General features: G+C 41.2%; 1 protein-coding gene across 1 annotated transcript; it reads left to right on the top strand.

Moving 5' to 3' along the window:
• Nucleotides 1–1,366: 1,366 nt before the first annotated feature.
• Nucleotides 1,367–10,531, top strand: LOC311241713 (dehydrogenase/reductase SDR family member 11-like; the record flags this gene model as incomplete). Its single annotated transcript, XM_084330590.1, has 7 exons — nucleotides 1,367–1,498; nucleotides 4,049–4,258; nucleotides 7,397–7,491; nucleotides 8,232–8,361; nucleotides 9,648–9,740; nucleotides 9,842–9,907; nucleotides 10,490–10,531. The coding sequence occupies 7 exons, from the start codon at nucleotides 1,367–1,369 to the stop codon at nucleotides 10,529–10,531; spliced, it is 768 nt and encodes a 255-aa protein (XP_084186716.1).
• Nucleotides 10,532–12,863: the final 2,332 nt, after the last annotated feature.

The raw sequence follows: 12,863 nt of genomic DNA, 5'->3' as shown, positions 1-12,863 counted from the left end.
TTTCAAGTTGTGAATTAGACTATACTTTATTTGACTGGTTGTGTGTTGTTGTAGTAACAGCTGAGCGACTCGTTCATAAGAGCCGATTCATTGCCGTGAGCGTGAGTCGAATCGCTCACGGCTTGCCATGAGTCGGTTGCGTGGTACTGTACATGTTTGCAAAATGTTTTGGTATAGCGCCCCTAGTGGAGACAGAACCAGCAGCCGCTACTGATTCTAGAACATTTGTGATGTCACAGTATGATGTCATGGTCGAACATTCTAGAACATTTGTGATGATGTCATTGTTCTAGATTCTAGAACATCGAACATTCTAGAACATTTGTGGTGATGTCATAGCCGAACATCGAACATTCTAGAACATTTGTGGTGATGTCATGACCGAATCTTCTAGAACATTTCTATACAGTATATTCAGCAACTCTCTCAGCCAGGTCAGTGTCAGGTCTGGTCAATTTGAGCATGGTGTTATTCACAGTCAAAGATAAAAAAAAAATTTATTGATATTCTCATTTGGTTCATTACTATTTACTCAACCCTAGTAACAGACACACTGGGAATACATTGCCTGAGATCCATAGATGGCCCTAGAATCAGATACAATACCAAGCACATGCAAATGCAGGGACTATTTTAATCGTCATGTTGGCGTGACTATACTTCAAAGGGTTAAATCGGGGGCGCCCCCCAGTGGCGAACCACATAGCGCGCTCAGTCGCGGCACGGCCGACCCGGGTTCGACTCCCGAACCTGTCGTTATTTGCGGAATGTCCTCCCCCCACTCTGTCTCCCATTCCTCCTCTGTCTCTCTCTACTGGACTGCCCAGTAGAAATAAAGTGATAAAACGCCAAAAAATAAATCTTTAAAAAGGGCTAAATCAAGCATTTTTAAGGGCTTTAGAGGAAATGTCAAAATATCGTGATGTACATCGTGTATCGTAACATAGCCAAAAAATATCGTGATATCATTTAGAGGCCATATCGCCCAGCCCTAATGTACAGTCTCCTCCCCATCATATGTACTGTATATATTTTCTGTTAGGATCTCTGGGTAACAGTACTGTATATTTGCATATCATATACGTCACAAATGTAACAGTACTATATACCTGTATGTCATGTATGTCATAAATGTCATGATGTCATTGTGTATGTCATAAATATCACTATGAATTGAAAATGGGGGACCCTGATGTAAACAAGACAAACGTCTTTCTCTGGTCTGCATCCCCTTAACAATTGTGTGTATTGAATTTGAGCCGTACTGTATTGTACCCATTCTGCAATCTGTTAAATAAAGTTTTCATTCATTCAGCTTTTAGTTTATCTTCAAAGATTCCCACCTCGCTCGACTTTGGCTGACACCATGGATCGCTGGAAGGGTCGAGTGGCTCTGGTGACCGGAGCGTCGGTCGGGATCGGGGCGGCTGTTGCCAAGACACTCGTTCAACACGGCATGACCGTCGTGGGCTGCGCGCGGAACGTGGAGAAAATAGAGGTGCGTGATTCTATTCAATTCCATGGATTTTTGACATAATGTAGACTGTTGAATGTTTTTGATGAACGTATTACTACGCTGTGTGTTTTTCTGCGCCTCATTTTGGCTACATTATATGCTAAGCATTCTGTTTTATGTTGCACCCTTGAATTGATTGAAAAACTTTGAAAATGGGGGACCCTGATGTAAACAAGACGAAAGTCTTTCTCTGGTCTGCAACAATTGTGTGTATTGAGCTGTACTGTATTGTACCCATTCTACAATCTGTTAATACAATTTTCAATCAATCAATCAATTGCAGAATGGGTACAATACAGTGACTACGGCTCAATACAAACAACTAGCCAGTAAGAGGATGCAGATTGCAGACCAGAAAAATACTTTCGTCTTGTTTACATAACTTATCATAAGGGTCCTCCATTTTCAAGTCATCAAGACATTTATGACATACACAACAATTACAACTATACGGTACTGATACCCTGGTCCACCTGGGGGCCGTAACATTATTCACTTTTCATGTAATTCACTTCAGATAGTAACAAATACATACAAAGTAAGATATTGTTTAGAGATGCAAGAAAACATGCTTAATCCCATTTGGAAGAGTAATGCTGCAAGTTCCGTTTTCTCATAATGGTACAGCGTGGAGAACTAGCAGGTAGCAGGTGTAATCTTCTAAGCAGATATAAGCCTACTTCAAGTGTTACTGGACTGTGCCAAAGTGCAGAAGGAATAAGTAACTCAATCATATGATACAATAACCTATAACTCCTCCAAGCAATGGAACTGCCTGCCATTGCTATTGTGAAAGATTGATCACCCAATAGCCTCTTTTATTTAGCTGCTTATCCTATGCCTATTGCATAATTCTTCTAATTATTTTCATTGGATGATTTAGATTTTTGAAATTATATGTGGATAATAATGTATCTTTAGGGGTGATACATGTTTCCTATAAGGCTTTTACAATCTTGGCAAGCCAAAACATCTGGAGTGAAATAAAAGGAAGATTTTGGCCTTATATTATAGGATCAAGAAGACAGATGCAGTATGTCAATTAACCTCTTGATGGAAGGAAAAAGGAAAAAAACATGGTCTGGGTGAATACTCCTTTCTGAATGGCCGGCAGGTGTGCATTAAAACTGTTTAATGTACACATAGTTTGGCTCAAGTTTATCATCTAAATTCACCTGCTACCCAACCTGCAACCATAGCAACATTAACACTTTGCCGCCCAACCACGAGTTAACTCGTGTTTCGATTCCACCCGTTGAGGACCAGTTAACTCGTGGCAAGTTGTTATTGTTTTATTCCATATTAATAACGGTATTAACGTCCCCGATCGACTTGCAGGATCTACCCGCATATTTGATTTCCGAAACATGCAATACCGGCCAGATCCTCTTAGGGGCGCCATCGCTCCACTGCAGTATCATTGAGGCCGAATGGGGAAATTATTTTTTTTATTGTCTAGGGGCGTTTCATATGAGCCTGGATCCCAGCCGAACATCCTCCATCTTTGATCACGTTACCGAACGCAGATTTCAGCCTGGAATAATGGGATTTATGATCAGCCAATGGACATATCGATCTACCAGATTCCGATGAATAATGACGAAATGATCACATGGGCTGACGGTAGGATACTATTCACCCAAATTACAGCCGGATTGGACATTGTTGTTGCTAATCAATAATAATATTAATCGGCGTCCCCCGCCGCCCCCATTTCATCCATAGATGCTCTGTAATAGTCTGGATGCTAAGCAGTTTGTTTTATTTCATTCGTATATATACAACAGAAATGGCGTTTGATATAACGTGACTAGCCTTTAGCCTCATATCTAGCTTCCCAGAAAAAAGACGAGACGAAAACTGCGATAAAGCTTATATTCACGCCGCTATAAAATGACAACCAACCGATGGATTTTTATTTTCTTTAAGCCATTATGAAGGCACGGTTTATGCACTCAAGTGACAATGAGAATGGACAGATAGCAATACTATAAAGTATATATATAGCTGTTAGAAAGTACATCGGTTTGTTGACAAACCCTGGTCGTCCAGAACCATATTACACTGCAAACCGTGGTTGCCAATGTGAAGAGCACAGCTGTCAACGCCTACTTGTTCTCAACTACGGCGAAGCACAGCTTGATAAACTAACAACCAGGAAGGAAAACGCACAATGGCAAGTGCAAAACTTTCACCAAAAATGTACAAATGCTTTTATTTTATATTGTTGGCAAATTACCATGGCATAAACAGAAGGAATCAACTTGTAGATGTACGTTTTAAGGCACTTGGCTGCATCCACGTTGTGCCTTAAAACTTAACTTTATTCTGAATACATTTGTGAATACCTCTCCTACCTAATTTGAGCATTTTGTGCATTTTAGTTTTGTATATATTATATATGTTTTACGTATATTGTTTCTGGTCTTTTGCTGTTTTGTGAAGCACAATCTCAGGAGGGTCACACAGAACCAAAGCATTTCACTATAATGTACATGTACCTTATATGTGACAAATTAAACTTGATTTCAGAAACTGGCAGCAGCGTGTCAAAGTGCCGGGCACAGTGGCACCCTGGTTCCCTTTAAATGTGACCTCTCCAACGAAGAGGAGATCCTGTCCATGTTCTCTGCCATCAAGACCCAGCACCAGGGTGTGGATGTCTGCATCAACAACGCTGGCCTGGCTCACCCAGAACCACTGTTGAGCGGCAATACCAGCGGCTGGCGGAACATGATGGATGTAAGTGTGGATTTCTTTTTTTTTAAATAACAAGGACATTTTTAAGTATGTCGCTTGCAATACTTGCAATGGGGAACTGCGACACTGGATGGAAGTCTCTGTGATGGGTCAGTCTACCAGGAGTCGTCACTTGCCCATTAGGCTGAGAGGGAGGTTTGCCCTGAGAGGTTATTCTCGAGGTTCGAAGGGGCAAAGTGGGTATCGAACGGGAAGGAAGACTGTCAGGTTTTAAACTGTGTGGATAATCAAAACGGGGAAGGTAAAGGCGGTTTTAAACTGTTAAACAGTAATTCAGAACGATTTTTATTGCACTATTTTACTCAGTCTACTCTATTTTACTCTTTTTATTGTCTATTTTTAAACTGCAATATAATCAAACCAGAGACAAGGTGGCCAACAAGGGATGTTGGATCCTAATGTGAAAAACTGATTTTATATGTCTGCACTTTATGTGCTCATTTTGTTCCGTTGTGAAGCACTTTGAGCTGCAATTCTTGTATGAAAGGTGCTATACAAATAAAGTTTATTAGTATTATTAGTGTGGGTGACCTGGCGAAGCCAGGTCGCCACCCACACTATAGATATCTATACTCTTTTTTATTCTTTCTTTATTCCACCGATTTTGCCAACACCACTCGTGCCAGAGCGTTCGCGCCCCATACACGTGAAAGGTATCAAAACGAGCGGCCTGCCTATGGCAACAGCGGTATTCGAACTTGTAAAGTTTCACCGCACCGTCTGGCTACGAATCGACTTTAAACGGTAACATTTCGGAAATGCATTGCAATTTAGAGTGCGAGATCCACCGAATTTGCAAACACCGCTCGTGCCAGAGCGTTCGCGCCCCATACACATGAAAGGTATCAAAACGAGCGGCTTGCCTATGGCAACAGCGGTCTCCGAACTCGTAAAGTTTCACCGCACCGTCTGGCTACGAATCGACTTTAAACGGTAAAATTTCGGTCCCATTGGAAATGCATTGCAATTTAGAGTGTAGCAGCTGAAATAATCTTTTTTCCCCTACCTTGGGTGAATTGCGAGTGTGATCTCAATTTTGGACGTAGAAATAAAACAAACACATCAAAACGATGACACGGCTGTCAGCCCGCTCACAAAAGAAAAATAAATGGAATTGGACATTTCTATCTCAACTGACGACCATTTGTTTGAAGGTTCTCCTCTGCATTGACCGCAATCGCACTCTAGAAATCTCTTTTTTCACACTATTTTTTAGCCTTCTGTTCCGATCGCCGAAGGAGTGCCACAATATCGCACGAATGCCACAATATCGCCTACTCATTGTAGTGCTTCTGTGCGAGTCACAACGCTTCATCTCTTATAGTTTTCTTTTAATCAACGTGACAATGCAGTCATGTAAAGAAAATTCAGAATATGCAAGTCATTGTGCTCACGGCTGATTGGTTCAGCCTTAACAGCTGTGAGGCTCAGGGCTCATGGCTGAGCTGACCTGCCAATGACATCATCCACTTAACCCATCATTGCCCATCACTGTGTTGCAGTACTGAATTGCTGGACAGCGCCCTCTGTCTTGTGGGTTGTGTCATTGTACTCAGTAGGGATATCCTCTTTCATTTTTCATTGGTCGATGTTGACCACCTTTCATTGGTCGATGTTGACCACTCCCCCGATAATTAGACCACGCCCCCTTAGGCCACACCCCCTCAGTGTATCTCTTGAACCGTTTGTCGTAGAGACTTGCGGATTGTGCCATTGGTCGATGTTGACCACCTTTCATTGGTCGATGTTGACCACTCCCCCGATCATTAGACCACGCCCCCTTAGGCCACACCCCCTCAGTGTATTTCTTGAACCGTTTGTCGTAGAGATTTGCGGATTGTGCCATTGGTCGATGTTGACCACCTTTCATTGGTCGATGTTGACCACTCCCCCTGTTGACCACCTTTCATTGGTCGACGTTGACCACTCCCCCGATCATTAGACCACGCCCCCATTAGGCCACACCCCCTCAGTGTATCTCTTGAACCGTTTGTCTTAGAGACTTGCGGATTGTGCCATTGTACTCAGTAGGGATATCCTCTTTCATTTTTCATTGGTCCATGTTGACCCCCTTTCATTGGTCGATGTTGACCACTCCCCCGATCCTTAGACCACGCCCCCTTAGGCCACACCCCCTCAGTATATCTCTTGAACCGTTTGTCGTAGAGACTTGCGGATTGTGCCATTGGTCGATGTTGACCACCTTTCATTGGTCGATGTTGACCACTCCCCCGATCCTTAGACCACGCCCCCTTAGGCCACACCCCCTTTCAAAAACTCGGAAAAATCCAAAAACTCGGAAAAATCCAAAAACTCGGAAAAATCTAAAATCCGAAAAAGTTCAAAAACTCGGAAAAATCCCAAAACCCGAAAACTCGGAAAACTCGGAAAAATTCGAAAACTCGGAAGAATCGAAAAAGTTCAAAAACTCGGAAAAATCCAAAAACTCGGAAAATTCCGAAAACTCGGAAACATCAAAAATCCGAAAAAGTTCAAAAACTCGGAAAAGTTCGAAAACCCGAAAAGTCGGAAAAATCCAAAAACTCGGAAAATTCCGAAAACTCGGAAACATCAAAAATCCCAAAGTTCAAAAACTCGGAAAAACTCTGAAACAAAAGATCCGAAAAAATTCAAAAACTCTGAAAAGTCCGAAAACCCGAAAACTCTGAAAAATCCAAAAACAAAAAAAATTCCGAAAACATCAAAAATCCGAAAAAGTTCAAAAACTCGGAAAAGTCAGAAAACCCGGAAAAATCCAAAAACTCAGAAAATTCCGAAAACTCGGAAACATCAAAAATCCGAAAAAGTTCAAAAGCTCGGAAAAGTCAGAAAAAAAATTAAAACTCGGAAAAGTCCGATCTTCAAATGGTCTATGTTGACCACTCCCCCGATCCTTAGGCCGCGCCCCCTTTTTGTATCCTTTGAACCGTTTGTCATAGAGACTCACGAGAGACCCTCTCCCCCATTGGCCGGCGGTGCACAGGCGTCACCCACACTTTCACAATTTCCCCCGTGCGGAATTGTCTAGTTAATACTATAATGCATTTCCCTGAAGGTAATCTATTGCACAGTGTTGTTTCTAAGCTGGATGTCTTTGGATAAGTGCATTGCATCTTGCAGGTGAATGTCATCGCATTGTCCATATGCACACGGGAAGCATACCAGTCAATGAAAGATAGAAAGGTCGATGATGGACACATCATACACATGAACAGGTACAATGCCACAACTCTTACCTAACTGAGAGAGTTATCTTATTCTGGGTTCCCCTCCGGCCTTGAGGACCGCTGAATAATTGTCAACTTTACCCGCACTCCACCTCTGCTTCCAAAGAATGCATGTCGATTTCAAATCTCACTAGTCTCAAACTTACTTACAGTCATGTCTTAATATTAATAGACCACCGGTGATCGGGGCTCAACCAAAACAGGGTTTTTGGATCAAGTACTAAGACTAACGTTCTGGGAGCAAGATTACACACTGTTGACTTCCTCGCTCACATCCTTGCTTGCATAGAATCTTGCTTCCAAATAAAAATTGGGGTGACAAGATGCTCTGATAATTGAGCTGAAATCTGATGTTGATTTTCACAACAAATTTATTTTAAAATATTTAAATTCATGGCACAATTCATAATTCTGTTAGAGCTGAAAATATCTGTGGGTGTCACTATAAAGTCACTGTTACACCGTTGCCACACAGTAAGTGTAAAGAGTAACTAGAACCATATAATTATAACCATGTCGTTTCTCAAGCATGTGGCATGTGTTTGTTTGTTATTGCAGCGGGAGCGCCAACATACCATTCTATATATTACCAATATTTGTATTCTTATAATTATCTTTATGTTTATTATCCTAGGTGTCAAGGATAGATGGTAGACTGTTATTTGACAATAATACTGCTGTCCCTGTTTGTCTGTCGGTCATAATATATCTCTCTCTCTCTGTTGTAGCATGAGCGGACATCAAGTAAGCGCACATGCCGATGTGCATTTCTACTGTGCGACCAAATACGCCGTGACAGCCCTGGCGGAGGGCCTGAGACAAGAGTTACGCGAGGCTAAGACCCATATTAGAGTCACGGTAAGAATTGTTATTAATTCCCCGTCTTTGTTTATAAAAAGTCAAAAGAATAATAAAGACTTACCGTCCCCACTCAAAATATTGTCCAATCGAAGCATAAGAGAATGAAGAAGTCGTTATTAGTCATGCAGCAACACACACGTGCAACATGGGCGACACACATGCAACATGGGTGACACACAGGAACACATGCATTGGGTCGTCACTGAAATGCCTCTCTGCGCTTGACCCATCCCGTCGTCCTTCCCCCCGAGGGCATCCGGGAGCAGATATGGGCTTCGGCATGGGCTGTGGCATTGGCTTCTGCGTGCACCGCACCCCGGGCACCAATCCAAGTGCTCCTGTCCCGTCTTCGTCAGGGACGTGGCAGCACTGGTGATCTGTTCTGCATTTTGATTGGCTGTACATTGGAGGTGGTTGGGTGGGTGGGGTTGGGTAGGAGGGGTGGGTGGGGAACACTGTACAACTGTACACGCAAAGCTGTACATTGGAATATTGACAACCATACTTGGTCATTTATTGTACATTGGAGGGGGTGGGTTAGGACATTTACAGGGGCCAGTTTCGAATTGCAGTCTCCCGTAGGTGTTCTTTGAGAGTGTTTTTGAAAGTGGGTAGTGATTCACATTCCTTTACAGCTTTGGGTAGGGCGTTCCACATTGATGTGGCATAATTGCTAAACGTGTTTAGTCCCTTGTTTGAGCCGAATCTGGGTTTAACATGATTTGTGGAGCTCCCTCTGGTGTTGTGATCATGGTATTCACTGACCTTTGGGAAGTATTTTGACATGTACATGGGTACCTTGGTCGTGTAGTGTATCTTGTAGACCAGGCCCATTGCAAGTTGCTGTACTCTGTCGTCTACTCTAAGCCATCCTAGGTTGTCAAAGTGGGCAGGGGTGAGGTGGGTTCTAGGAGTCAGGTCAAGCAGTAGTCTGACCAGTTTGTTTTGAGATGTTTGTAATTTTGTTTTTAGCGCCTTTGAGGTGCTTTGGTACCATGAGGTGCAGGTCGTAGTACCCTTGAATGGGTGCTCCTGGCAGAGTCTTCAGGGTATTCTTGTTTACCAGAGAGGAGATCCGGTACAAGAATCGAGTTCGTTGGTTGACTTTTTTTTATTACATTGGATGCCATTTTGTCACAGGAAAGATTAGCCTTAAATGGATTTGTAAAATGGCACTGTCGTGGCAGTGTTAGGCTACCTGTTAACACAAGTACACTGAAGACAATGACAATGAAGTGTGCACATTGTAAGCGTGGTTGTATTTTGTTCCACTCCTGTTGCAGTGTGTATCTCCGGGTATGGTGGAAACGGAATTTGCCAATCGGATGTACAGTCGGAACCCGGAGAAAGCTGCCAATGCATTTACTACAATAAAGGTAACCTATGTAATGCTTCTGTTGTGGTCTACACGGGAATCTAGTAAATTCTAGACACCAACCCGAAAAAGGAAAAATCCATCCCCTGTCTTCTTTTTCAGTGTTTGCAAGCAGAAGACATCGCAAGCGATGTCGTATATGTGTTGAGTGCCCCTCCACATGTGCATGTAAGCAGCCGTCTTGCCTTCTGTAATGAGTTAACACAAGATAAGATAAGATATTCCTTTATTCATCCCCTTGGGGAAATGCAGGCATCGTAGCAGCATGTGGGAGGGGGGGGGGGGGGGGGTGGTACAGGTAATAGTAGAAGACATAAATACAGGCAATAAAATTAGAGTACAGTAAGGTTAAAATAGGTAGCGTAAACAATATAATTAACTCTGAATATACGCATCAGAGCAAGTAGGCAGTGTGATCAAAGGTGCAGATGATGGTCTGTATCAGTTGTATTATACATTACAATATGGTTACAATAAACACTAGAGTCTAAATATATACTGTGAGTAAGTAAAGTATACAGTATACACAGGTGCAGTATACATGAGGTACCCTAACTGGCGTGATATACATAATTCGTTATGTGTTGTAGTCCATGCAGTTTAGGTGGGAGTCGGACACTCATTGGTCAGACATTCCTAGTAGTTCTCGAGTTCTGCTGCCGTTAGTAACATGTGGGCCAGACTAGGTTTGTTGCTGTTTTACCTGAATATTAATGTTAACCATTTATTAATTGAACTTTCTTTGTGCAGATTGGAGATGTTCAGGTGCGACCTGTGGAGCAGGTGTTCTAACGGAAAGAAGTGACTCACGCTACGCACCTGGAAATGATTGAATTAATGCAATTACGCCTCATCGGTTTGGGATTTATTTCTAGCAAACAGTTTTTTTTTAACTGATTCTCTTTTTCTTCTTTTTTATCTGATCATATCGATGAGATTTGCACAGTGTTATGGTATTTCCTAGACCTTTTTGCGGATGATTGATGACTGACATTTCTATACATTTCACTTGAATCCTAATAAAGATTTCAAAGTTAGTTTTCGACTCCTCTTTCTCTAATCTGTGCCGGTTTAATTATTGACAAATGCAAGCAGTGGTAAAAATGAAAAGTGGATAAACTATGAACTCCAGTCAGTGGTCACAATAATGTTAACTACCAGTGTAAAAGGTGGCATCATTAGAATAGACTCTTCAAGGACGATACAATTTGATAACATCTGATAACATCCGATTATGAGGTTCTGTTTATAGCAATAAAACAACGCTTTTCCTCATAAGGTATCTCACGGTGTCGAAGTGTCGAATTCTTACGGAGGTGGAGAATTAGTATGGTTTATGGATTGCACTAACGGGGGAGATAAGGATCTTATCTGCCAGTATCGGAGACGTCAGGACCATTAAAATGACACAACGCAGAGGAATTGGATGGAGGGCCAAACAGACGAAGACGTGATACTGGCCAGTTTGATCAGGATCTTACAGTATATTCAGCAATTCTCTCAGCCAGGTCAGTGTGCAGCTTTGGACCACCATTTGGATATCTTTGTTTTACACTGGAGTGGCTGTGGACATAATTTGTCTTTATCAACGAACGTACTACTCACGAGTAAGTAATTGTAACCAGTCATAGTATTGTATCTACAAAACCTTCTGTTGAATCATCTTCCATTGATTAATTTGCTTAGATTTTTCAGGTATAATAATAAACTTTATAATATACTTTATTTGTAGAGCACCTTTCATACAGAAACTGCATCTCAAAGTGCTTCACAACAGAAAAAAGACAGGCATAAAATGAGCATATATGAGACATATAAAATCTGTTTTTCACATTAGGATCTAACATCCCAACAGGCCACCTTGTTTATGGTTTGATTCAGTTTTAAATAGACAATAATAAAAAGATGCCAAAGATGTCCATCATTATCATTTAGTTGTGGTCAATGTGTTACTCATTCAGTATATATATACATAAATTAAAATAAACACAACCATTTTATGCCTGATATTCTATATTCTATAATCATATTTCAAATTGCATGTGTCCGGATGGCAGAATTCAGTACTTGTAGGAGCCAAAGCTATATTTAGGCAGGGGTGTAAAAAGTACCCAGAAATTATACTTAAGTGAAAGTATGGGTACCGTCTCAAAATATGACTCAAGTAAAAGTAAAAGTATCTGGCTAAAAACACACTTGAGTAAAAGTAAAAAAGTCCTACTTTTAAATGTACTTAAGTACTAAAAAGTAAAAGTAAATTTTTCTTTTTAAAGGGATAGACCAGGGGTCTCAAACTCATTCCATCGTGGGCCAAGTTTTCATTTTAATTATACATTGCACCAGGTGAGTTAGTTGAAGAGGTGAGCCAATTAGTAAAATCATCAGCTGGTGTTTAGGCAAGGTTGGAATGAAACCAAGCATACACTCTGCCCACAATGAGATAGACAATGCTGAAATGAAAGAACAGAGGACACTTTTTTTGCATTACAATTATTTAATGCACTTCTCCATTGAAGGTAAACTAACATGGACGGCATTCACATCACAGCATGAATACTATCACAATATTAAAAACAGAATGGTGTATCCTGAATAATATCACAATATTAACCACAGCATACTGGAGTACCCTGAATAATATCACAATATTAAAGATAGAATACTGGAGTAAACAGTATTCTGGAGTGTCCTCCCTCAAATCATATGATCTTACATCATCAACAAAGGTCGTTGGGCCTTTAATGTTCTGGGTTATGTCATCATGTCCTGCTTTTGTAAACATTCTACCTTGAATATTGTTTGATGAAGATAAACACAACCTTTCCCACAGAGGTCTGTTAATGTTAATATGTTACAGAGCTCGAAGGGAAGCTGATATCACTGATTTGTAGATCAATAGTAATTATGTAATTATGATCTTATGGTATAGAAACTATACATTTTCTACTACAGTACCCTGAATAATATCACAATATTAACCACAGCATAATGCGGATCTGACTGTCTATTCTTCTGATAGCAGGTGTTTAATCAAAGATCCCCGCTTTCTAGTGTTGCACAAGGACCAATCAGCATGGGTATGGGCGGGTTCATTTTCCATTGATGGGGATTTGATTGGCTGTTT

This window comes from Notolepis coatsorum, assembly GCF_963971535.1.
Source record: "Notolepis coatsorum genome assembly, chromosome: 15".
NCBI lineage: Eukaryota > Metazoa > Chordata > Actinopteri > Aulopiformes > Paralepididae > Notolepis > Notolepis coatsorum.
This window is presented reverse-complemented; position numbering and strand designations above follow the sequence as displayed.